Source organism: Anolis carolinensis, chromosome 1 (genome assembly GCF_035594765.1).
Source record: "Anolis carolinensis isolate JA03-04 chromosome 1, rAnoCar3.1.pri, whole genome shotgun sequence".
Taxonomy (NCBI): Eukaryota; Metazoa; Chordata; class Lepidosauria; order Squamata; family Dactyloidae; genus Anolis; species Anolis carolinensis.
In genome coordinates this window covers 64,241,460-64,268,636 of record NC_085841.1, presented here as the reverse complement: position 1 = coordinate 64,268,636, position 27,177 = coordinate 64,241,460, and the positions used below count along the sequence as shown (strand labels likewise).

General features: G+C 40.6%; 2 protein-coding genes across 2 annotated transcripts; one reads left to right on the top strand and one right to left on the bottom strand.

Moving 5' to 3' along the window:
* Positions 1 to 778: 778 nt before the first annotated feature.
* On the bottom strand, positions 779 to 15,285 carry psmb1 (proteasome 20S subunit beta 1). The gene is made up of 6 exons (XM_003215825.4): positions 15,108 to 15,285; positions 12,525 to 12,632; positions 9,577 to 9,658; positions 7,228 to 7,357; positions 5,540 to 5,646; positions 779 to 1,070 (listed from the first exon to the last, which is right to left on the bottom strand). The coding sequence occupies exons 1-6, from the start codon at positions 15,212 to 15,214 to the stop codon at positions 885 to 887; spliced, it is 720 nt and encodes a 239-aa protein (XP_003215873.1). The 5' UTR covers positions 15,215 to 15,285; the 3' UTR covers positions 779 to 884.
* A 124-nt stretch (positions 15,286 to 15,409) lies between these two features.
* On the top strand, positions 15,410 to 25,408 carry tbp (TATA-box binding protein). The gene is made up of 8 exons (XM_003215824.4): positions 15,410 to 15,653; positions 17,584 to 17,793; positions 20,112 to 20,437; positions 22,192 to 22,279; positions 22,875 to 22,966; positions 23,090 to 23,257; positions 23,815 to 23,909; positions 24,655 to 25,408. Exons 2-8 carry the CDS (start codon positions 17,740 to 17,742, stop codon positions 24,732 to 24,734), a joined length of 903 nt encoding a protein of 300 aa, XP_003215872.1. The 5' UTR covers positions 15,410 to 15,653; positions 17,584 to 17,739; the 3' UTR covers positions 24,735 to 25,408.
* Positions 25,409 to 27,177: the final 1,769 nt, after the last annotated feature.

The following is a 27,177-nucleotide window of genomic DNA, read 5'->3' as shown; positions in this document are numbered from 1 at the left end:
AGTGGCCAGTAATGCTAGTTTTGGTATTCTGCAGTTTGACACCACTTGAACTGCCATGGCTCAATGCTCTAAAATCATGTGAAGTGTAGTTTTACAAAACCTTTAGCCCTCCTCTGCCTCTCCAAACTACAACTCCCAAGATTTCACAGCACTGAGTCAGGGAAATTAAAGTGGTGCCAAACTGCATGAATTCTACAGTAATAGTAACTGAACTAATGTACTTCTAAGGAACCCTGGTGGCGAAGTGTGTTAAAGCACTGAAGCTGCTGAACTTGCAGACCGAAAGGTCCCAGGTTCAAATCCCGGGAGCGGAGTGAGCGCCAGCTGTTAGCTCCAGCTTCTGCCAACCTAGTAGTTCGGAAACATGCCAATGTGAGTAGATCAATAGGTACCACTTCGGCGGGAAGGTAACGGCGCTCCATGCAGTCATGCCGGCCACATGACTTTGGAGGTGTCTAAGGACAATGCCAGCTCTTCGGCTTAGAAATGGAGATGAGCACCACACTCCAGAGTCAGACATGACTGGACTTAATGTCAGGGGAAACCTTTACCTTTAAGGGTATGGAGCTGAAGCACCCAGGCCCAGCATTAGGCCTTTAGAATAATGCAGTGTTAAGATAGCACTGGACAACGTACATTCAAGTAATCATGGTTAACTGAGCTGGTAATATAATAAGGGAGTCTTTCATATTGTGCTATTTAACATCTTCCAAGTTAATTAAAATTATTCCTTCCCATAATAACCATTCAAATATGCCACAAAAGAGACAACGTTGGGTTTCTTTTTTTTTTTTTTAATACATCAGATATCATGCCACCAGCAGACAACAAATAGAAAGTATGGGGTACACACTAAAAAAAATTTAACTGAACAGTGTACCAGTTTAATCTCTTCGCAATGGAACAGTTTCCTCTTTAATTCCATCCTTTGTGATAATGCAGATTTTTAGGGCATCCCCAGTATATACATCTCTTTCTGCAGCAGAAATGAAGACATCCTTTACTAGCTGCAAAGCCTTTTCCAAGGTTAAAGACACTTGTTGCACATTCTGCATGTTCTTCAGGCCAACCTGTTAAAATGAAAAAAAAAATCAATCTTAACATTTTCATAGTATTTTACTGTATCAAGACACCAAACTTAAGAAACATTTTAGCTGGACAACTTCGTGCCCTCTAAAAATCCAAACAATGGGCAGAATCCAATTCTAAACGTCTGCCAGCAAAACAGTTGGTTCTAGCAGAATGTGGAGGAAATAATCTTTCATCCTTGATGCAAGTGCCCTGAAAACCAGATCTGGAGAACTGTGAAACCCCCGGAGCTGATTTTTGGACAGCCCAGAGAGCTGCAGGGAAAGAAAATTTGATGGCAAGAGCTAAACCTTGGCTTTTGTTGCGCCCATCAATTGAGGTTCTAAACTTGCAACTCCTTTCTCTGGAAGCTTTCCCATCCAGTTAAGGAAAATACGAAAAACACAAACTGCTCCTTTAACAAAGAAAAGATTTATGTGTATATTTACAATATAGCAGAGTCCTTGGATTTACAGCTACCTCCACACGATGTCAAGTAAACAAAATGTTATCTTCAGATAACTTGCCACATTCTTGTTCTTCAGACGTTGCAGCTTTCTTGTGAACAATACACCTTCAACAAACTCCAACTTTCCTCCAGCAATCCCAAACTTTGACAAATCAGCTCCAGCAACTCCAAAGTTCTCCTCAGCAACTAACGTTCAACCAACCTGCCGTTTGTTTTCCGGGCCCAATTCAAGGTGCAGGTGTTTACCTACAAAGCCCTGAATGGTTTGGGACCTACCTACCTTAGAGACCGCATCTCCCCCTATGAACCTGCACAATCTCTTCGCTCTTCGGGGAAGGCCCTCCTCTCGCTTCCACCACCTTCGCAGTTGCGGCTGGTGGGGACGAGAGAGAGGGCCTTCTCCGCTGTGGCCCCCCGCCTCTGGAACTCACTCCCTAGGGAGATTAGACAGGCCCCCACCCTCCTTGCCTTCCGGAAAGGCCTTAAAACCTGGCTTTTCCGGAGGGCCTTTGACGATTAATTATTGGGGTTAATTATTGGGGTTGATTTGTCTGCCCATTTAATTAGAGAATGTTTTCCCATGATTATTGATACCTTGCTGAGGACTTCTGCCACGAAGCTACCTTCCCCATGCAGCCCTCTATTTCGGCCTAGAATTGTTTAGCTCCTTGTTTTTAACATGTGATGTATGTATTGATTGTATGACTGCTTTTCATGTTGATTTTACAATGTGTAATTTGTCACTGTTTTTATTATTGCTGTGAGCCGCCACGAGTCCCTTCGGGGAGATGGGGCGGGATATAAGAATAAATTTATTATTATTATTATAACCTCAAGTAACATGATGTACTCGGTCTCTTTTAGTAGCACTCCATCTCCAACAGGTGGCTTGATTGCTGCTGGCCATACAGTGTTTGGTCATGATCCTTATAATCACTTACCCATTTTCACTTAAGAAATGATATAAAACTCTGACAAATTTGACCCAATGAACATAAGAGTTACTATCACTGGATGTCTGCTAATGGACGTGCAGCATTCAGCGTAAGTAAAAATACTTGTGCTTCCTTTCTCCCTGTAACCCTCCAGGAAGCCCCAAACCTGCTCTGGATGCCTGGGAACCCCCAATTAAACTTCTTTTCAGGCACCTCTGAAGGCTGTAGGTGGAAAAGTGGGGAAGAATATGTCTGACCTGCTAGGAATTTGAATTTAGGCTTATGGCATAAAATATGCATTCCCACATTATTGATTTCTGTGAGGCAGGCAAAAGATAAGAGAAGTTAAGGCCATAAGAATTAATGCTTTTGTTTGATGAATTAAAAAATTAAAAATCAACTCTATGCCACTGCTTGCTACCATGGACACTAATTTTAATCAAAAGGCAGAATGTACTGTTAACAAAAAGCATGAAATATAACGTCTACGTTCAATCACCAAACACAATTAATAAAAATACCCAAGTTCTCCCTGTGATAGGAGGAAAGTTCTCTTTTGCTTTCACTGAATTTCTGCTGATAAGAAAAGAGAACCAGGTCCTCCTAGTCTCAAAACCTACTATCATGCATGCTATTTGACTTGAATGAAGACTGGTTGTTCTTGAGAAATGAACTTTTACTACAATTAGAAGAAGGTCCGAAATTTGAGATAGCTGCCTATCTATGGTATGATAAAAAAGGCAGACTCTAATTTTAATAACCTCTACATAAGAAGATTGTTATTAAATGTATGAAATAAGTATAAGAAAAGATATTACAGCAGAAAGTCATTGTTGTGCTCTCCACATGAAGCTCTGTTTAGAAGGGAATGATCACTATAGAATAAAGATTGTCAAAAAAACCTTCCCAGTACAGTGGTTTCCTTACAGAATGGTTTAAATGGATAAACATGGATAAGTATGACTTGAAAGATTTTTTTAAAGAAATGATGTATACATGGTAACTGTTGTGACTGCGCCTTCGGGGATTATGGTTGATGGGGATGGAATTCGAAGAGGAAGAAAAAACCCTCGTGATGAGAGTTTACTGGAGGAGTTGCGCAGGAAGCGACTTAGAGAGCTATATGGGGGATCTTCTGAGGAAGATTCAGATGGGGAGATGGATGCTGAGGAACAGGTGGTGGCTGGGGAAGCGGGCACTGAATGGGCACAGCCACCGGAGATGTCTGGGGATTTGGGGTCTATGGATACTTCTGAACCTGGGGTTTCTGCAGGAGCTGATCCCAATTGGGATGCTTGGAGAAGGGAGGATGGTTCTTTAAGTGTTCATGGGGCTAAGTGTGGGCAGGATGATTGGGACTCCGACGAATTGCTAGGTACTCCAGATCCACGAGCTCTAGCTGTGTGGAGCCCAGATTCTGAGTAGATTTGGGACACCTGGTGTTTGGGTGTGAGTGTTTGGTCAACCAGGAGGAAGGGGAATAAAATGGGAATGTTTGGCCACTGCACTTTGCGTGTGGCAAGGTGTTGCTGAGGCGCCATTGGGATCTCTGTGTTTCCATGAAGACTGGACTTGGACTATGATTTGAATCTGCTGTTATCACCTAGCTTGGCTCTCGCTGTGTCTTATCGTGGACCTGTTTTGGATGACTGCACCCTCTTCAGACCTTGGATCGGAATTTGACCTTGCTACTGCCTTCGCCCTGTGATTGATGACTACTATCGGCTTTTGACTCCTGGCTTGCTCTTTGAACACCGCTGTTATCTCCTGACCTGACCTTGGAATCCTGGACGACGTCTTTTCACCATCCTTTTGGAGCCTTCGGCTTTATCCACATTGTGGAAGCAGTCTACTGCATTCTTAGTTTGTTTGTTTGTTTCCTGACCAATTTGGTGTTTTCTTTTGGGAACTGTTCCTTTGAAAACTACAGAGCCGGCTAGCAGGGCTTGGACTCGGAAAGTGCAGTTTGCACTAAGTTTGTTTAGCTTTGTTTTTACCTGCTTGTGTTGCTGAATTATATTTTTGTTTGAACTGCTCTTGAAGCACTGATAGTGAAGTGTTTCAAGGTTTTTTCTGTGTTTTCATTACTTTTTGGCTTATCTGCTGAATAAACACTATTTTTGTTCGCTAATTGGCGTCTGACTCTTGACAGTAACTGACGTCAGAAAGGATTACTAAGATGGAAACGTGGGGGGAAAATGGACACTTTTTATCATGTGTTGGTCATATAAAAAGGCCCAGAAATACTGGGCACAGATATATACAATTTTAGAAGAAATTATTACAGTCAAATCTGAAATGAAACTGGAACTCTATCTGCTTTGGATATTCAATAAACAACTGGGGAAGGTTATTGTTACATATGATACCGGCAGCAAGAATTACCTATGCTCAAAGATGGAAAGTCTCAATGGTTCCGTCAAAAAATTATTGGATTATGAAAATAAGCAAACTTGTGGAAATGGATAAACTTACTGTGTTGATTAAGGGGAAATTTCTGATTATAAGACTATAAAGGTTTTGTATATTCAGAAAAAAACAAAAAGGGGATGAATGGATAGTGTATTAGTTTTTCCGCACATTTGAATTAACGATATTTAAATATATATAGGAATGTGATCTCCCTTTTCAGCTGAGCCAGCTTGTCAATGCTTGTGGTCTAAACACTTTGGCTCAATCACTGCTTTGTGGAATTACAACTCCTTCAAAACCTCACAACTAAACAAATCTGCCCACAAAACCACTTGCCAGCCCATCTGCTCACACAATACTTATGTTAGTTACCAGTAGGCTTTAAAACAAGAACCAATTTCTATACAGCTACCTCCTCTGAACTTCTGAAACCAATTTTGATTGCCACACAATCAGCCAGCTCATTACAAGCCTCTTCTAATGCATACTGTATTTTGAATACCAGTTTCTACAAGTTTACTGTTCTTATTTTCAATTTTCTGCAATGAAAAAGTTATTCAGTGCCATCACAAACACCACTGGATGCGCACAAGTAACGCTTGAGAACTAAACTGATAATTGATATAGCCACTGAGCCCTGAGGCAGTTCTCTTACCTGGTTGTCCAGCAGAGGCTGCAGCATAGCACTTGCTGACCCACCAGCTTTGAAAGTATCTCTCTGGTAGGAACCGACAGGATCAAAGCTGTAAACTGCACCTTTTCCTTAAGAAGAGAAAGAAACTAAAATCAGCATCACACAAAAAAAATGATGGGGTAATTTTTGGAGGATTTTACATTTCCTAATTTTCCCCAAAACAAAGCAGGTGTTTTGCAGCCAAGCTGAAGAAGAAAAGGGGCAATTTTGACATTTCCACCCCAAAAAGGTAACTAATCCAAAACCATATACCATATAACAAAAGTATCAGAGAAGTAGCTACCAAAGATAATCATGATGATGATGCCAGAAACAATACTAAAGATTAAACTCCAAATATACAACCAGATAAATTTGAATATGAATATCACCATAAGGCCTAAAAGGTCAGGTGAACTGAGTAAAATCAAGTCTCCCAGTTAGCTCTTATTATTTTATTATACTTTCATGATAGAAACCAGCTGCAACAACTAAAATATATGGCTTTAAGACAACTTTTAGCTTCTTCTGATGCACATTCTGACTAATTGTGACTTGCATAAGTGTTGATTTAATGAGCTCTATTAAAGTAATGGATTTACCCTGGCACTAACAATTAGATTTAGTACCGTAAGTCCATAACCAGTTAGAACTGTTATACTACCTAAGAGCATAATTCAAAGCCTCTGTTGTGTGTCCTACAATAGTGAAATTAAAAATTGTTTTCTTAACACAATTAAGGACAAATTGAGATACCAAACATAATGACTTCTTTGCCCAAATATTTTCGAAGTAGGGAGATGTAACTAATGGGCAGAACAGAGAGTTCTATAAGACAAAAATAAATGCCCCACCTTAGAATGCCAGTAACCTGATTGATAATTTTAATAAAATTAATAGTTATTAAATAGTTATTACTTTCTATAAAAATAAATGACATGAACATCACATTTACCTGTTCTATAGAGAATAATGCATAGTCTTTTTTCCCTATAACTGGTGCCCTACAATGTGTTTGAGGTGTGGACACAACTTTAAAAGAAAATACAATGGCTCCCAAAAGGGATTTTTCCATAAAGAGAAATTTGTGGATCTAAAGGTAAGGACATCAATTAGTTTAAGCCACAATTTCCACATCATTTTGGCTGGCTCAGCAATCTTAACTGCTTCAGTGGGGTCTCCTGATCCTCAGGAGATGTTTTGAGAGAAAGGAGCTGGAAAAAGCTAGCAGGGAAACAAATTTCAGCTGGTGATACTACACACTTTTCTATTCATCCAATCCAAACACATGTTTTTGTGGAAACAAGAAGATTTTTCTTATTATTTTTAAAACAGTGGATTCTTCTACCATCCACCCCCGCCCTCAAATATCAAGGCCTTTACTACAAAGACAATCCCACTAAACATAGCTTTCTTTCAACTAAAACAACATAATATTGCACTTTAATAGGTATCATATTCTGACTTACTCTGGTGGGAAAGATAATTAGTATGACATGCCAGAATGAACACTGCTATATTTATGCCTTTTTTTTCTTTTTTTTAAAAGTTGTTTAGAAAGCATTAATTTTCGAAACATTGTGGATGAAGTACTTTCCTAATCTAATGCTACCACTGTAAGGAAATCTATTTTCCTTATGTCTTTATCAGGAGAACAAATTGAACTTTACCTTCTTCATCTAATCCACCAATTATGTTATAGACATAGTAAGGGAAGAAACGTCGGGAATACAGGATAGTAGAAAGCATAGCTGCAATGGCACCTGCACTCATAATCTTGTTATTGGAATGCTTGTACATCTGGAATCAAATAATACAACTGTTATAATAGATGCAAAACAGAAGTTCATGTTTAAGCAAAATTACTGCACAGAAAGTTAAAAAATAGGCTAAGTATATGATATAAGGAAGCCATTCATATCATCAGACACAGTAGCCATCTGGACATGAACTGCCAGTTAAAGAATACCTTTTCACCTTTTTGGATGTTAAACAATATTACAGGGGGGTGATAATGCAATGATTTATTCATTCAAACATTTATATTCTACTCTTTATCTCAAAATCTCAAGATGGCATTCAGAAAAATCAAATTAAAACAACAAATAACAATCATTTAAAAATATAAAATAGTTCATTTATTGCATAATAATCACCATCACATACCATGTTTCCCCTAAAATAGGACAGCCCCATAAAATAAGACCTAGTAGAAGTTTGGGGGGATTGCCAAATATAAGACCTCCCCCAAAAGTAAGACCTAGGAGGAGGGAGTGCTGCTGCTGATGAAGGCACTCCCTCCTCCTCCTCCTCTCCCAACTAAACTCTGGCAGAGTGCGAGAAACGCTGCCGCCGCCGCTTGCGAGTGTCTGCTTTTGGGCAGCAATAGGGAAGCTCCACACTTGCTGACGAGGAAAAGCCAAACACTGGGCTCCCCGCGCTGGCTGCTGCTGCTCTTAGCCTCTTCCTTCGCCCCTTTGGCGGCCCTCCTCAGAGCGGCCCAGGGACAGTTCTCAGTAGAGGAAGAGGCAGGAGTTGGGTCTCGGGCTTGGAGGGAGGGAGAGCCCCGACTCCTGCCTCCTCCTCTGCCAAGAACTGTCCCTGGGCCGCTCCGAGGAGGGCTGCCGAAGGGGCGAAGGAAGAGGCTAAGAGCAGCAGCAGCAGCCAGCGCGGGGCTCCCACCGCCGTAGCCATAGCAACTTTGGAGAACTTTTCAGCTAGGAGTCTCTGCTGCCGCCACCGCCGCCCCTCTCGCGTGAACTGGTGAGTGCGGAAGCCCCCTGTAGCGAAGGGGGGGAGGAGCCCAGGGCTTGGCTTTTCCTTGTCAGCAAGCGCGGAGCTTCCCTATTGCTGCCCAAAACCATACACTCGAAACGTAGCTTCGGAGCCTCCTCCTCTCTTCCCTCCAACCTGGCCCAAATCTGCCTGCCTCTGGAGTGAAATAAGAGTGGCTGAAGGAGAGGAGCCCCTGGCACAAAGCCTGGCCTCCCACCTTGGTGCCTGCCTCTCTTTTTGGGTGGCGCTTGTGGCCCCAGGCCTAGGCAGCAACCCCTTCAGCCCCTTCTCGCTTGCATGGGAAAGGCGGGCACTTTTCCCATGCTGTCGAGATGATGCATGGCCCTTAATAGGCAGGGAGCCCTTTCCTTCATGGCCCAATCCTGATCCCAGATGCCCCAAGGAATGCTGGCCAACAGATAGGAGGCCCTTGAACCCAAAGGAGGGCTTTCATTGCTGGCGGAGGCTTCTCAAGGTGAAGGGCAGCGCCTGGACAAAGTCAAGAAAACACTTGTCAATGGGAGGAAACGCTTCCCCTATACAGTTTGTTCAACAATAAATGTGAATTTTTCTTCTTAAAAAAATAAGACATCCCCTGAAAATAAGACCTAGCACATCTTTGGGAGCAAAAATTAATATAAGACACTGTCATATATTCAGGGAAACAGGGTAATAGTTACACAATCCCTTTTTGGGTCCCAGCTTAAAGAATTCCTTACATAATAGTCACAGCCCCTGTATCTCCAAGGGGCAGGTGCATGGGCGGGTGAAGGTGCAAGACCTCCTAGCTCTTGTTCGCTTGCGCACATCAACAGGCGAGGCCTATGGGGCCTCTTTTGGCTGGCAGCTGAGGGAAGCCCCGTAGGCCTCCCAAATTTCTCTGCACAATAGTTGCACACCCCACCTTTTTTAAAGGGGAAAAACTCATCACCGGTGAACTATATGTGGAACCATGAATACATCTTGCCCATTCTTTCAACAGAAGAACTAGTGCACAAAACACCTAGTTTTACTGAAGTCACAATGAACTGTTAAAGTACCTGGGCAATGACTTATAAAAACATAATCAAAGTACTGGATTTGACCCTTGTGCAAGGATAAAGACAGGATTCCTGGAAGGATAAAAGCTTTACACTAGCAGAACAAAACGTCTGGATACAACGCCATTTTAAGCTATTGTTTTCTTTGCTGATCCGTGGCAAATGTTTGGTCAGTTTCATTTGGAAACGTTCATAACCTCATACCTTTAATCTTGCCTCAATGATTTTAGTAAGTGTAAGGCAATCTCCATGAAATCCGCTGCAGCCAATAACTGTTGTGTCTGTTCTATATAAACACAAACATAAAATGGATATGCTTTTCAGTTATCTTGATACCTTTTCTCATATAAGTCATCCATTGAAACACTTGGAGAAGCCAAATAAGAGAATCATTCAGAATCAAGCATTATTTTCATATAATTTATCTTAAAACATCACAGGAAGTAAAATTTAACAGGTTGTTCAGTGTTTTATGCATTTTAACTCATTATTTTATTCTTACATAGCTTCTGCAGTTCCACCACCTATGTAGACAACAGAACTGTGCCTGGTGGTTGATTGATATTATTAACTGTTGTAAAATTCTTGTTTTATTGTATTACTGTTTTATTTTTTGTATAGTGTAAATTGTATTTATGTGGTTGTTTTTGTTCAATTATGCTGTTTGGGCCTTGCCCCATGTAAGCCGCCCCGAGTCCCCGTGGGGAGATGGTGGCGGGGTATAAAGTTTTATTTTATTATTATTATGTACCGTATATACTCGAGTATAAGCCGACCCGAATATAAGCCAAGGCTCCAAATTTTACCACAAAAAACTGGGAAAACTTATTGACTCGAGTATAAGCCGAGGGTGAGAAATGCAGCAGCTACTGGTAAATTTCAAAAATAAAATTAGATACCAATAAAATTACATTAATTGAGGCATCAGTGGGTTAAATGTTTTGAATATTTACTGTATTTCAAAGAAAAACAGTAAACTAACCCTATAAGTAGAAAAGCAACAATAACTTTATAATAATAATAATCATCATCATCATCAACAGCTACATTTGTACCCTGCCCTATCTATCTCCCCCTGGGGACTCAGGCCAGCTTCCAACATAGTAACAGGCAAACATATAATGCCTACATAAACAATGCAGAGCTAGATATAGATCTATCATTATATATACTAATTTCACATGTGTATTTCCCCCTGAAACCTTTGCAAATCCTCTCTCTATGTGCATTTTCCTCCTGCAATATTTGTAAGCTCTATCAATGTTTATATCTATCTAGACATCTGTGTGTGTGTGTGTGCGCGTGCGCGTGCACTTTCCCTCTGCACTTGCAAACATGTCCTCTTTTCTCCTGCCCTTTCCCACCTCTTTTCTTTCTCCCTTTTTCAAACTCTAAAAGTAGCCAGATAAGGCTTTTTAAAACTTCTCTCCCCTCCCAAAAACCCCACTTCATTTTTGTTTCCTTAGGAATAAAAAGAAATACACACCTTCTGTTGCTCTCTTTTCCCTCCTTCCCTCCCTTTGGACTCAAATGTTCTTGCAATAATAGTAGTAGTAGTAGTAGTAATAATAATAATAATAATAATAGTAATGAATCGTGCACATTTGCAAGAATATCTTTTTTCCTTCCCCTTCTACCCATGCAATCTGGCTTGCAAGGCATTCTCCTTTCGCTTTTGAAAACATTCACTTCTTGTCTGTCTCTCTAAAAAAAATAAGATAACCAGCCTGGGAGGAGAAGTGAAGAAGGGAGGTTTTGGAAAAGAAAACATACTGTGGCTTCCAGGCTCCGCTGCTGGCTTGACCTTGACCTGAATATAAGCCGGGGGAGGCTTTTTCAGCTCATAAATAAGGGCTGAAAAACTCGGTTACGGTAATCACAATCCCGGCCTCAAACTAGTTTCAGGATTTTCTATATAATCACCTGCACACCAAAACCACTTTCTTTAACACCACATTGAATGGTCAGTGTAGATGGGGCCTGTGCTAGCATTTACTAAGTATATCCTGCGGCATGCTAATATTGTTCATTACATTAAGATATGAAAGGTATAGTGACATCAGATGTACAACTTACTCCACAAATTGTCCTGCCTAGTAGATTTTCCACCCCTGAGGCAACATGTACTAAAATAATTTTGCATAAAACGTTCATTTTATCTAAGTAATCTACAAGTGAACTCCATCAAGATTTTAGGGAAAAAGTCAAAAGGTTCGGGGTTAAAAATATAGAGAGCTTTTGAACTCAAAAGAAAAGACAATTGCAATAGCAGCTTGAAACATCTACCACATTTAAAATATGTATGTTCATGTTTCAATTTAAAGAGCATTGCCCAAAATTAAACATTAAAGGATTCAAACACTCTTGATATCGAAAGTGAAACTGTTCTCAGTTCCTTCTGCTCCTTGGCGTTGAGCAGCATTTGATTCACTCAAAGCCACAAAAGGGCAAGATTCTTCACAAAGGTTAAAGAGGTAGGGAAAGTATTTATTATTTCCACAAATGTCAAAATGGGTATATGTAGAAAGGTAGTTCAGCAAACACTACAGTTGAGTATGTAAGAAATCAAAACAAGCATACACAAACAGGGCCCAAGGTCATACATCAAGCAGGAAGAGCATAAAGCTTTGCCTACACAGTTCCATACCCGCCATAGACACACCAGCATATATATTTTTCTGGTATGGTATAAAGGCCTATCCTGTCCCAAATCTCCCTGCCAGAACTGTAAAACTCTGTAAAAATTGATTATGCTTCTTACCTGTGCAAGAGAGAGAGAGAGAGAGAGAGAGAGAGAGAGAGAGAGAGAGAGAGCAAAGTGGCAATTAAGAAACTGACTAATTGCTTGGACTTGATAGGGGAAGGAAATGGGAGCACACCCTTCCCCTCAGAACTAAGATCAACTTGCCTCCCTGCTCTCTCCTTTCTCCATGGATAAACAGCAGCAACAGCTTCTGTGCCCCCCTCCCTGAAATTTGACAGTTCTGGAAAGGATAAGCAGTGTTGGATGTTGCATAGAGGCCTACAGAATAACGCCTTGTGCTCCATCCAAAGAAAGATTTGCAGTATTTGCATACATCTCACTAACAGTACTCCAATGATGAAGAATAAACAAAATTACATAGTGTCAGGTTCTCTCAAGTTCAACTTACAGCTTGTAGCATTTTGGACTGTCCCGGCTATGAACAGCATAGTCTTCACTCAATCGGGTGTCTGAGGCAACAATAGAAAAATCTTCACCAGCAATGGCCAATATAGTCCTTTCAAGAAAAAAGATAGAAAATGTAATATGTTGCTAACTGTATGTTAGCTAAGCTAATTAACATATGTAACCTAAAATAAAAAAGATTCTAAAAACAAGTTTCATTTTGTGTTCTTTAGTATTTCAAAGTCATGTGGGTAGTCTGAAACTGCCACGCACAACTGTACAATGCACAAGATGTTGTTCAGAGATGCCATACTTAATGCCAGAATTTTCTCTGAATTCTTCCTGAATATGTTTTAGATGAAGTAGTAAGGCAATCAAGCAATCACAAAAAACTCACTGTCCTTAGGAAACGTATGAGATTCCAAAATATACATGTACTGTAAGAGAAAAAGAAGGCGCACAACTAAGTGTATATCCATATGCAATTCCAGCTCCTGGATAAATAACTGTCAAAGTTTAAGATGTTCGCTATATTTTCCCTATGCTGTTATCCCAGTCTAGGCAACTGAAGTAGTGCTAGCAACCATCAATATTTAGAAAAGTATGTGCAAATACCATCTATTTATTTTTAAATCCCAATGATTTCAGCAAAGGACTACTATGAAGACCATGTGGCTCTGAGGAATTGAAATTCATGGCATTCGCCACCCCAGCTTGATTTTAATGTTGCTCCTAATTGTGTTTTATTTATTTGTTATTATGTTTAATTATGATAAATTGTATTAATTACTTGTATTTATTATGCATTTGCATTTTATTCTGTATTTGTGTGGCACTGAATGGTGGCCATCTATGTTGTAAGCCACCACGAGTCCCCAAGGGGAGATGGGACGGGGTATAAATAAAGTTGACTTGACTCTCAGGGACTGGTTAAACTAAACATGAGAGGAGGCCCAGTTTCAGCTACTCTAGTCCAAATTACTTGCAGGTTTACTGATTAAAGCCAGACTTTGATTTGGGTCTGGAAACAGAGTGGCATTCAGTTCAAGTGGAAAAACAATGACTTAGCATTATAACACATGCCAGGCTACATTAACAGATTGTTAATGTAGCCTGGCATATATGTCAAGTACCACCATTTTTCAAACTATTGTGATTTGTCAAGCATTCACAAACATAGGTAAAGTTTTTCCCCTGACATTAAGTCTAGTCATTAAGTCTAACTCTGGGGGTTGGTGCTAATCTCAATTTCTAAGCCAAAGAGCCAGTGTTGGCTGTAGTCACCTCGAAGGTTATATGGCCGGCACGACTGCATGGAGTGCCGTTACCTTCCTGCTGGAGGGGTACCTATTGATCTTCTCACATATGCATGTTTTCGAACTGCTAGGTTGGGAGAAGTTGGAGCTTACAGCAGGAGCTCACCTCGCTCCTCAAATTCGAACCGCTGATCTTTTGGTCAGCAAGTTCAGCAGCTGAGCGGATTAACCCACTGCACCACCGGGGGCTCCTAAACATAAAAGTTTACAAAATGCATCTATTACAAACAGATGCTATTTCCAGCTCTAAAGCAGAGGTTCTCAACCTGTGAGTCCCCAGATGTTTTGGCCTTCAACTCCCAGAAACCCCAACAGCTGGTAAACTGGCTCTAGACTAGTCTAGTTTAAACCGCATCCCTTGGGTTTTTCTAAGTTGGAAACTTAGGAACTGCAGGAGATATTTTCAGGTAAGAACGACTAAATAGAATTTTTTCAAATAAGTGACAGAAAGTGAGAAAGTGAAACCATTGTGATCTTGGGAAGACATAAACAGCGTGGCAAAGTGGTCTGAGCACTGGATGGAGGCAATGGGTGCAGCCACACTTTAGGATTAATTGGCTAAAAAAATCAATGGGATTTTTGTCTGCATTAATAGGAAAATAGTGTCTAGATCCAGGGAAGTCATTGTTAGCCCTCTATTCTGCCCTGGTCGGACCACACCTGGAATCACACTGTGTACAATTCTAGGCACAGCAATTGAAGGGAGATGTTGACAAGCTGGAGGGAGACTTAAATGATCATGGGTCTGGAGAACAAGCCCTATGAGGAGCAGCTTAAAGGGCTGGGCATGTTTAGCCTGCAGAAGAGAAAGCTGAGAGGAGACATGATGTATAAATATGTGAGGGGAACTCATAGGGAGGAGGAAGCAAGCTTGTTTTCTGCTTCCCTGGAGACTAGGACGCGGAACAACGGCTTCAAACTAAAGGAAAGGAGATTCCACCTGAACATTAGGAAGAACTTCCTCACTGTGAGAGCTGTTCAGCAGTGGAACTCTCTACCCAGAAATATGGCGGAGGCTTCTTCTTTGGAGGCTTTTAAGAAGAGGCTGAATGGCCATCTGTCGGGGGTGCTTTGAATGCGTTTTTCCTGCTTCTTGGCAGGGGGTTGGACTGGATGGCCCGTGAGCTCTTTTCCAACTCTATGATTCTATGATCCTGCAACGGCAGGGTCAGGCCTGGAACCCGCTGGGCGGCCAAGGGGAACCCTCTGCCTTTCAGCTGCAGCAGGCGGCAAGAGCCAACCCCTTCTGATCCCAAAGGCTAGGGACTCACCCGCCATTGAAGGTGTAGGGCGAGAAGCGCCTCTGCATGGCAGCGCTCCTCTTCGCTTCACAACCCAGGCCGAGCGCGGGCTCGAAGTAGCCACCCGTCGAGAGCATCCTTCCTTCTTGCCTGCCTTCTTCCTTGGGTGCTGTCTCACGGCAAAATGGCGCCCCGGAGCCGGAAGTAGCCTCCAGTTCCTTTCCTCGGCGGTGCGCTTCACCCTTCCGCGCGCAGGTGTCGCTGTGATGCGCATGTGCGTTCTAGGATTCCTCTTCCATTTCCCCCTCCTTTTCCGCCCTTATGGGAGTGGGGCGTGTTTGGATGACGTAATAAGCGCGCGCCGCTGCCGCCTGAGAGAACGGGCGCGGAGAAGTGGAGGCACCGCTGGGGTCGGGAAGGGAAGGCGACGAAGGTCCCCATTTGAGGCCCGGGCGTTGACTACACAAGCCGCGGAGCACTGAGGCGCTATTTGAGGCTCTCTTTAACTCGCTTTTGTGGGAGTTCTTTGCATGTTGGTCGCTTCGGTTGGAAACCAGCTTCAAACTGCAATAAATGGTCAGTGTGGACGGGGCCTGCCTGTGTGCGCTGTTTTGGACTTCAACTCCCACCATTCCTCACAGCCCCAGGGCCTCCCCCCCCCCCCCCAGATGCTCAGGGGGAAAAGGAAGGGGCCGGAGGCTGTGAGGAATGGTAGGAGTTGAAGTCCAAAACACCTGGAGGGCCAACGTTTGCCCATGCCTGCGGTAGGTTGTTAGCAATTGTGGGAGTTGAAGTCCCAAACACCTTGAGGGAGGGCAGGCTTGCTAGGAAGGCTTCCTTGAAAAATATTTCAAACACCAGCAAGACTCATTTGTGGCGGGAAGGAGCAAAATAATGTGGTTTAAAGCAAGGCAGCTTCCTTGTTAGTACTGGGTCCTAAAGCTAATAGCTAAATGGCATTTGAAATTCATCTGCACAGTAGTCCCTTCGTATCTGCTGCTGGGATTTGGTTCCAGGATACCCAAATCCATGAATGCTCAAGTACCATTATATACAATAGCACTGCAGTTTGGGAAAACCTGGGGATGGTTGAATCTGTGGATGCAGAATCAATGCATAAGAAAGCCTAGCTGTACTGTAATGCGTAAGGACAGGATACAGGATCCATGGATGGGCCTTACACTCAATAAGGCCCATCCATGGAGCCTGTATCCCATCTTTGTACTGTGCCCAAACGTGACAGCCTTGATTTCCTTCCTGTTAAAGCTTCCCAAGGCCATGCTTCTTGTGGCCCTCCAGGTGATGTTGGATTATGATTCCCACCAGCCTTAGTTAAGCAATGGTAAAAAATGGTAAGAGTTGTTGGAGTACCAGATTGCCCTAATGTAGGAGTTCTCTGTATATTTCAGCTGTATAGTGTGTTTAGAACAGAACATGATAATTTGGATTTAGATGAAAGCTCTCCTTTTAGACCATTGTGGTCTTTAATAAGGAGTGTTTAGGAGATTCTACTTCCTATGAAGCCTTTAAATGTTTAAAATTATTTTTTCTTCTACAACATACATTTAATATCTAATCAGAAGTATAATTAAATGAAATAAAAATGTATCCCATTTTTTCTTTGTTTAATATTGGAGCCCCGGTGGCGAAGTGTGTTAAAGCACTAAGCTGCTGAACTTGCAGACCGAAAGGTCCCAGGTTCAAATCCCAGGAGCGGAGTGAGCGCCCGCTGTTAGCTCCAGCTTCTCCCAACCTAGCAGTTCGAAAACATGCAAATGTGAGTAGATCAATGGGTACTGCTCCGGCGGGAAGGTAACGGCGCTCCATGCAGTCATGCCGGCCACATGACCTTGGAGGTGTCTATGGACAACGCCGGCTCTTCAGCTTAGAAATGGAGATGTGCACCAACCCCCAGACATGACTGGACTTAACATCAGGGGAAACCTTTACCTTTTACCTAGTATAAAGCCAAAGTTGAACCAATTTAAAAACCATTTTGGTATATCCTTAGCATTAAATGTTTTAATCCACTCTAGATAGTTTATTGGTTGCCAGAAAGCTTCCTAATCATTAGAACTATATGGATTATTGTCCAACAAAGATTAAAAATTCTAATAGTTGTGATTTAGCTAAGTTTTTTGAAGAAAAGATTTAAAAAGTAATTTAATAAGCTGTTACTTCACAGTTTTTCAGAGTGGAGTTGAAAGCATTACATTTTCAAAGAAATTTAAATACTCGTTATGATTCAATAGGTAACTTCCTACCATATGATAACTTGCAGGTAATTTCCCACCATGTATGTTGTCTGTGTGGTATGTGAAGTTATATGTGAGATTGGAAAGGTGATTTTTCCATGCAGAACTATGGAACTAGCAAAAAATTATGCTGGTGATGAACCTATTTTGAAAGTACTTAAATATTTTCTGCAATGGGTAGGCAACATGGGTAATCTGTGTTCTGAGTTTAATTGCAAAGTCTATATATCATGAGCCGTTCTCCCTTTTAGGCTTTGGACATCTATGAGCTAATGTATTTCCAGAAACGCCAAGGCTGACTGCATAACTCATTGCAAGGACATCAGATTCCTTAAAGCAGATGGTCTAAATTTGCTCTAGTGACCTGAACTTGTGGTCATCACTTAGCTGGAGACGTGACCGCCGCCATGGATCAAAACAACAGTATACCACCTTATGCCCAGGGTCTAGCATCCCCTCAGGTAAATATGTGTGAACTTGTGGCTTATAGAGAAATAGAACCTTCAAAGACAGTTCTTTGCACAGTGAAGTCTTGCATGTTTGTCTTTGTCATCTTGTATCATCTACCAGATAGCAATAATTTAAAAAAAGAATATGCTGGGTGAGATGGATCCCCAAAAATGCTCTGAGCTTTGAAGTTCATCCAAAGAGGAGAGAGGGCAACCAATGATTCTCTGGGAAGTAGTGGTGGCCCTTTGGAGCACCTTCCTATTTGCCACTGTGCAGTTACCAAACCATATGCAAATGCAGTAGGTTAGGACACTATAGCACAGCGGTAGAAAGTCACCAGTAGTCTTTGCTTATCTCTTAACCAGCGCTGTCTTATGGGTACTCCAGGTCAGATCCTCCTTAACAGTGACACCCAGGAACTTAAAACTGGCCACCTGCTCCACTTTGTTTCCATTTATGACCAAGGCTGGGTTTCTGATTTGTTCTTTCTGTAGTCAACTATAAGCTCCTTGGTCTTATTAAGAACCAGATTCTGCACCACAAGAACAGCCGATCCACCTCATTCTGATAGGCAGACTCAGCCCCTTCAGACATAAGCCCCACCACAGTTGTATCATTTGCAAATTTGGTAATAATATTGCTATGGTGGATGGGATACAATCGTGTATAAAGCAGAGGACTCAACACACAGCCTGTGGCATCCCAGTGTTGAGAGTGAGAGCTGACGAGGTATGATCACCTAATTTAACCCTCTGGGAACATCCAGACAAGAAGTCCATAATCCAGGAACAGACTGAATATGACAGTCTAAAATACATAAGTTTAGACACTCGTCTATATGGGAGGGACAAGAGCCAAGGCAGGTCTTTGAGACATTCTTTGCTTTGTCTCTTTCATTGCCTCTTTTGATGGCTTGTAGAGGAAAAAGATAAAATGTTTCTTTTTTCTGTCATCTTAAGCTGTCACTGAAACTATTGGCATAGATGCAGTAGTGCATGCAAGAACATATATAAGGTTTGTTACTTCTGAATACACTTTAATTAGCCTCAAATAGTAATTTGAACTGTGTGCATAGCTTGTTAATGTGCCATGAGAAATATCTTTTGCCTAAAGTGGTTGCTAAACTTTGGTCCTCTGGGTGTTTTGGACCATAGCTCCTATATTCCCCAGCTCAGTTTGGCTTACAGGAATTCTAGTAGATGAGGTTCAAAACATATGGAGAGCCAAAGATTGGGCATCACTAACTTAAAAGAGCTCCGTGAGTCCAGAGTTCCAGTAAAAGAGGGGCTGAAAGTTGCATTACTGCACAGCTTCAGTCCTGCAACTTCCTCCCACATTGGCTGGGAGGCAGTGGTACACATCTCTACATAAATGTATTTGTATAGACAGTTCTGCATATCTTCCAGGTAGTAAGTTCCAGTGAAAAGACAGTCAAAATAGCTACCTTCAGGAAGGGCATGTAGAAATACCAGGGAACAATTACTCCAGAATCAGAGGCGCTCATACATTTATAGGCTGTATAAAATCCTTTAAAATATAAAATTAATATTTCTAGTTTTTGTTTGAAGGAGAAAGTGCTTTAGCTAATTAGGCGCTGTTCTATAGTAGGAAGGTATTCTTTTGTGAAGAAGAAAACCATCTTTCATTATCTTGTTTTTAATCCTGGTATTTAGTGTTCATGAATTAGTCCTGATGTATAAGTTAAGTGTGTAATACAGGATGTTTCAAAAAGATAGACTCAGTTTGAAATTGCTCTATCTCAGCAATCACGAACTGCCCATGAATGAAACCCCTTGAAAGGATGGGGCATAGAGTTTCCAGTGATTACTGCTAGATGCTTCTCCCAGTGCACAAACAGCTCCTAGCCTTTGTCATTTTAAGATGGAGACATTGCAACACGGGTCTCCATCTAATGGCATTTTCTCCATCTGTGGAGAATTTTCTCCATGTGTTTGTTTCAGGCTCAAAATGGTTAGTAAAACTTGCTAACTCATTAAATGGTTCATAACTTTTTGTTCAATTGTACCATCATGAAACATACTGCTTTGAAACCATCATTTTGAAGCATCCTGTAATATGGGGAAAATAACTCAGTTCATGACAATGTGCTCACCTTGTGCAAGTCTAGGTATACTCATTACAGTAGTTTTCACTTTTTTTACACATGAGCCAATTATTCAATGGAATGAACCCAAAACTGGATGCATTGGATTTCAAACCTTTTTTCTGTATTGTTGGGCCACTTTTAACAGATGTTTTTAACTTAATCTTATTCTGGTTAATTTAAAAATGGGTGTCAGAGGTGATTCTTTGTATTCTCTCCTTGTAGAGCGCAATGACTCCTGGCATTCCTATTTTTAGTCCCATGATGCCATATGGTACAGGACTCACACCGCAACCTGTTCAAACCACGAACAGCTTATCTATTCTGGAAGAACAGCAAAGACAACAGCAACAGGCTGCAGCACAGCAATCTACATCACAACCAACACAAGGGTCCTCTGGTCAGACACCACAGCTTTTCCACTCACAGACACTTACCACCGCTCCTTTGCCAGGGAGCACATCTCTTTACCCCTCTCCAATGACTCCCATGACCCCAATAACTCCTGCGACACCTGCTTCGGAAAGCTCTGGAATTGTGCCACAGCTGCAGTAAGTGTGTATTTCCTTCTGCTTGCCTTTCAACGGTATTTCGAAATAGTAAGTTTTGGGTTTGTTTTAAGTCAGAAGTCCAAGTAATATGAAAGTTTTGCCAGGAGATTTATCTCTTCATTTGGGTCTGGTGACGGACTTAAGAAGTGAAAGTAAAATACTGTATTAAAAAGGCAAAAGTAGACTGAAAAAGCTTGACCTATCCCAAGAAATATTTAGGTTTTAACAGATGTGCCAAGGGAAGGAGATCCTCAATCAATGAAATGAGAAAGCCTCTCAGCATATCCCTATGTATTAAAGTGGTGTTCATGATGCTTTTTGGCAATATGATGGGATTACATGCCTGGATGTCCTATGTATGTTGAGTACTAGCTTTCAATATTCATGTATATGAGGCTAAAAGAGCACCTGTCATTTTATGGTACTGACATTGTTAATTGTGTTCAGGGTCTCAGAATGTTTCCTTGAACCAATTACCATTTTTCCTATTTTGGGGAAACCCTAGGCAACAGTCCACAATTGTCCTAGCAGATATGATATAAAAATCCCATGAAAAACTGTATTTAAGGAGAAGGGAATTAGAGGGAGCAAACTGCATGGAATGCTGAAATACTATTTCATTGTGTATGACAACTAATAATTCAAGTGTGAAAGCTTCATTTGAAACTTCCTAAATAAGTTGTTGGCTTGGGGTTTCATTTCTAGGAATATGTTGTACAAAATATTTGTACAACATGTACAAAATCAGAATGTCAAATTCCCCATGTTATATTTGTATCTCACATCATTATCAATAGCATGGTTGTGATCTTGTGACTGCTGCTCATATCATAAACATCCAAAGATTATAGGATTCTACATGTAAAACAATACACGTATACGCGTATGAGACAGAATAATCTGTTGTAAATTTAGCAAGTCTGGTTTTTTACCTGCTTCAAAGGTGCTTGCATTTATTTATTTTGTGTAAAAAGCATTGCATAATAAATAAGTTTAAATCTGATAAAATAAAGGGTTCACAGCTAAATAGTTTTAGACCAAAAGCAGGCAACAGCGACCACATTGTCTCTAGCTTTAAACAACTCTTCCTCTGTACATGAGGCAGGACATTGTGGGCAAGCCTACATATGTGGAGTTGTTTGTTCTGCTCCACAATCACACAAGGTGGAGGATTGCTCCAGATAGTACCGTCTTGCCAGGTTGTCTTTTGATTTGCTCACTGCGCTTCCGAGTCTGTTCAGGGACTTTCCAAGTTGCCTATTCTTGGTTTGCCCCTGGAGGCAAACCCTCATGGGGGGCCATCCAGTTGGGATTGCCTGGTTTAGCTGCTCAAAGGGATGCTCTTGCTGTTTCTGGAAGAACATTAAGAGGAGTGATGGTCCTTCATGAAGCTTTTCCTTGATTTGAGTTTACTGGGAGGAGGCTAATGGCCATGCAGTGGATGTCTTTCACAGTGTTCAACCTTATTCCTCTTACAGTTAGCAGCAACCTCCCATTGCACATCGGGAGGGCGAGGCCAGCTATCTTGTAGAGTTTATCAACAGATGTAGGTTTAAGGCATCCTGTGATTATTCTGCATGTTTCACTCAGTGCTATGTTCACCTGCTTCGCGTGGACAGACTTGTGCCAGACCCAAAAGCATTGTTTTTGAAATATTTTAAACATTTTAAATTGGAGGTAGTTGCATGATGGGGAATTACTTCAAAATTTTAAAGGCACATAGCTTTTCTAACATGTCTATACATTTTCTTTAGGAATATTGTGTCTACAGTAAATCTTGGCTGTAAACTTGACCTAAAAACCATTGCCCTTCGTGCTCGAAATGCTGAGTACAACCCCAAGGTAAGGGACTATCAATCTGTGACAATGGACTTCACCAATTTAGTGATGGTTACTTCTAATTTTTGTGATTTCACCACTAGTCCCCTTCAGCACTAATTGTAGATGCTTTTAAAATGTAAAAAATTAACAGAAGTAGCCAATGCTCAAAAATTCTTAGGATTCTTGTACAGGCAGTCCCCAAGTTACAAACATCCAACTTCCATACAGCTCCTAGTTACAAATGGGGGCGAGACAACAGGAAGTAAGAGAAATCTACCCCTCGGAAGAGAAATTTACTCCTGGAAGAGTTATCATGGGATAAGATGTCTCTACTGAAGCTTTCACCAATCCTTGTTTCTACAATAACCCAAATTTTTCAAAATCCAATTATCACAGGGACAGAAGGTGAGGTGAAACCTTCTGAACAGGGGCACAGACATCAAAACAAACATTACAGGGGTGTGTTAACCCTTCAATATACTGTCCCAATTTTTTTTTAATGGCTAGAGTTAGACTTAAAATTTAACTGTTCCAACTTAAGGACAAACCTGCAGAACCTATATTGTACATAACCTGGGAACTGCCTGTAGTGATAAACTTATTCTATGTGTTTCAGCGTTTTGCTGCTGTAATTATGAGAATAAGAGAACCACGTACAACAGCACTCATATTCAGTTCTGGAAAGATGGTGTGCACTGGGGCTAAGAGGTATGCAATATCTGTATCCATTCCTATTTCTAGTATTCATACACTGATATAAGCATATTCATCATGTACGCACAGTGAACACTTAATGTTTATAATCTTATGATGCCCCTTCTTTTTTTCTAGTGAGGAACAATCCAGGCTGGCTGCCAGAAAGTATGCGAGGGTTGTGCAGAAGTTGGGTTTTCCAGCCAAGTTTTTGGACTTTAAGATCCAGAATATGGTGGGTAGCTGTGATGTCAAATTCCCTATCCGACTTGAGGGACTGGTCCTTACACATCAGCAATTTAGCAGGTAGGTGAAAGTGTTATCTTGTTGCCCTCCCTTAATCCTAACAGACCTAATGTGTTCTGCCTTTAGGTTTTCCATTGTATTTCCTATATGCATAGGAAATGTCAACATGCAAAATGAGCTCTAAGATTCTAAGATTGACAGTTTTTGTTTAAATAAAAAATCTATGTATCTCAAAAAAGAAAAAAATCCTGTCTCTTTAAGTGACTGTTGTTATCTGAATAGTAATGTCAATGTTTTCTCATGCACCGTAGGACTGTATAAATGGTAGAAATGCTTCAAAATACAGGGTGTTTGAAAAAGAACTCCCTATTCATTTAATTTCAATAGGGAGTTCTTTTTCAAACACCCTGTATTACCTTTTCTGTACATGTCTTTCCTGATTAGATATGATTTGGCACCTTGAGTGATTATTTTTAATTTCTATCTTGTATATCAGGCTTGAAACATCTCTTTGTGTCAACTGTCATTAATAACAACAACAAAGTTCCAGTCATGACCATGTGATCAAATCCACTAGCTAATTTGAGTTACTAGTTTTACCTTTTTTTTTCTTCCAGCTATGAACCAGAGTTGTTTCCTGGCTTGATTTACAGAATGATCAAACCAAGAATTGTCTTGCTTATTTTTGTTTCTGGAAAAGTCGTTTTAACTGGTAAGTTGCATGAAATTATTGCATTGATTATGCTTTTTTAAAAACTACACTATAGTGCCCAAGAATTCCTACACTAATCAAAATAATATGTTGGCTTAGTCATTTTTACAATTTTAAAGTTGCTGTTGTGGCTAGCTCCTGAATGGAATGTATAGTTGGCTTTTTATTTACTTCCAGAATTGAAGTATTGCAGAAGTTAGTGAATTATCTGTACTAAGCTTATAGAATTATGAATCTACTGAACTGAGTGGTAGCAGGCTTCAGTTATGAACATGGGGTTCTAGATACAAGATGTTATGTACTGTATTTCCCTGAAAATAAGACTAGGTCTTATATCAATTTTGCTTCAAAAGATATATTAGGGCTTATTTTCAGGGGATGTGCAAAAATCTACATGTATTAAAATACAGCCATGTCATCATCTTCTAAAATGTCATCATAGTATTATGTCAATAGTATTATTTATTTATATCGAATTGTATATTAATATTAATTATTTTATAATTCAATACATCTGCGATGTATTACAATGGATGTACTAACAGTAAATGTGACCGTCTGGCTGACCGTCGTAACTGGGGCTTATTTTGGAGGTAAGGCTTATATCAAGAGCATCCAGAAAAATCATATTGGAGCTTATTTTCCAGTTAGGCCTTATTTTTGAGGTTTTAACTAAAATAAACAAGCTATCAATGTTCTCTGCAAGGCATACAGTAAAACCACATGTTTTGGTATTGTCTTCTAGGTGCAAAAGTCAGAGCCGAAATTTATGAAGCATTTGAAAATATATATCCTATTTTAAAGGGATTCAGAAAAACAACGTAACAGTTCACTCTGCTTATGCAAGAAGCTGAAGTACTTTTCAAAAGGTATTGATTATGGCACAGCAGTAAAAAGAGACGTAAAGACTGAAACACCAGGACTTAGGAGTATTTTCTCAGTGCCTGCTTCCCTGATTTTCATGGAAAGGGAAGTTCTCATCATGCATTACGTCTGCCCTGAGTTACTGTGAGTTGCTTCATTGCACTCTCCTTGATGAAATAATTGAGTTTATTTATATTTTTTAACTTTGAAACAATTTTAACTGCTATTTTTTTTCTATCTGGAAATCTTATGCTGGCAGGCTGATTAAAACTGTGTTATCCAACCACTTAAAATATTTCGATTACAGTATTCTTCCAACCATGGATTTTATAATGAGAAAATCTAACCCTTCGCTTTCCTTTCACATTCCATTTCCAGTGTTTAGCAGGACAAACTCGCGGTTGAAAAACAGGTGGCTGTATATAGATATTCCTAATTTGGGGAAACAATCAGTTTGAAATGCTGATGCTGTTTATGACAATTGAGAATGGAATCTGAATAGTCCTGTGATCAATCTGACTCGCTTACGCTGCTGTTTTAATGTGCTATATGCATGACTATAGTTTAAATGTATTGAAATGTTTTTATAAGATTTTTCTTAACACAGTATTAAAGCAACGCGTTTTGCCATTTAATGTTGTAGTGTGTTTTTCAAGTAACCTGAATTATTTAAGTCTCTGAAACAAAACAACATTACTGCTTTCTCCATTCTTAGCTCCTGTTCTCCCATGTCTCTTGCAAATTTTAAGCTTACTGGATTTCCAGTTTGGATGGATGGATGGATGGATGGATGGATGGATGGATGGATGGATGGATGGATGGAAGGAAGGAAGGAAGGAAGGAAGGAAGGAAGGAAGGAAGGAAAGGATACAAATAAAAAGAGCAATCACTACTACAGTTCTCTGAATCGTTTAGATTAGTTCACAAACATGTGGCCTTTATTGCCTTTGCAGTTCCTCGGGCAGGAATCATGTGATCTTGCTTCCTTTCTGTCAATTGATTCCTTTCGCCCATATTTATTTAGCCATTGTTATTGTTATTATTATTAGAATTTTTACCCCACACCCCTAAGCCAAAAAGGCTCTCAGAGCAGCTTACAGTGGTTAATTTTATAAGATACAATGTTGCTGTGTCTTGCGGGCTGCCTCCCTCCTGCTCAATATCTTTGCATCTTTTCCTTTAACTTCTGCGTATGTTTCCAGCTTTTAGCCTTTTTTGTATTTTGCTGCACTTTGTTGGTTCCTGTTTGTTCTTTTTCTTGAACTTTCCTTCAAAATTCTTTAATTCACTATTTTTTATTTTAGTGAGAGTTAGTAGAAATGGCAACAGACTTAGCAGCTCACTTCTAAAGTGACAATGCTTATGGGGACTGGAACTCACCTTGAGAAATGCTAAATCTGCACTGCCTTCAAGCTGCAGGGGACTATTAATAAGCCAATCCAACAGAAAGCTCATTGAGGTGCAATACAAGCCCCAGTGCAAATGGGAGATGACAAGGAGTGGCTTCACATGCATTAATGCACTCCCCAAATTCTCTAGACCCCCCCCCCCTCCCACACACACACAAATCAGAGCCCCAAGCACACTGATGTTTGCTGCAGCTTGCTGGATGCCAGACATGATTTGCCACAGGCACAGAAGTGTTCCTGCTTTCTCTTTCTATCTCTCCCAACAATCCATTTGCCCCTTCTTGCAATGGCACAAAACCACTAGCATTCTCACCCCCCACCCCCCGCAATTCCTAGTCTTCATATGTCAAGAAATATTCACATGGTATCTTTTACATACATATATGTATTTCCAGCTCCCTGAAAGCCTTGAAATGCACACAAGATATTCATTAATTAAGCTCTTTACCTATTAAACAAGTCTTTGGCACCTTGAGGTGTATTTTCTGGGTTGAGGGCAGGTTAACAACAATGACTAATAAGCCTCTTTCACACCTAAAGTAGCTTATCATAAAGAAGGAAAAGTGTGTTTTAAGAGTTCATTCTGTTATGAAAACTGAAAAGGGCCCCTGTTCTTTCATCCTTAAATCAGTAAATGAGCAGGTATCACTTCTGAAAGGTCTTTGAAAGATTTTCCTGTAATCCCCCATTATTTGTGCTGTCTGAGGCTGATGGGAATGAAAGGCAAAAAACACTTTGAGGCCCACCACATTCTAAATATCAGCTTCCTTCCCTTTTAAAAACTTGATTGTCTATGGAATTTGGGATTCAAAGAAAAATATAAAGCCAAGGTATTTATCCAAGTCATAGAGCATGCTATTAATAAATAGTACATTGTTTTTGCAGTGTGACAGCTTTGCCATGCCTCTTGGCATCTTAGGTGTTTTACATGTTGCCTTTCAAGGAGCTTGATAACAAGTGCCTGAAATGTGGCAAAGGGGTCACTTCAGATTTAA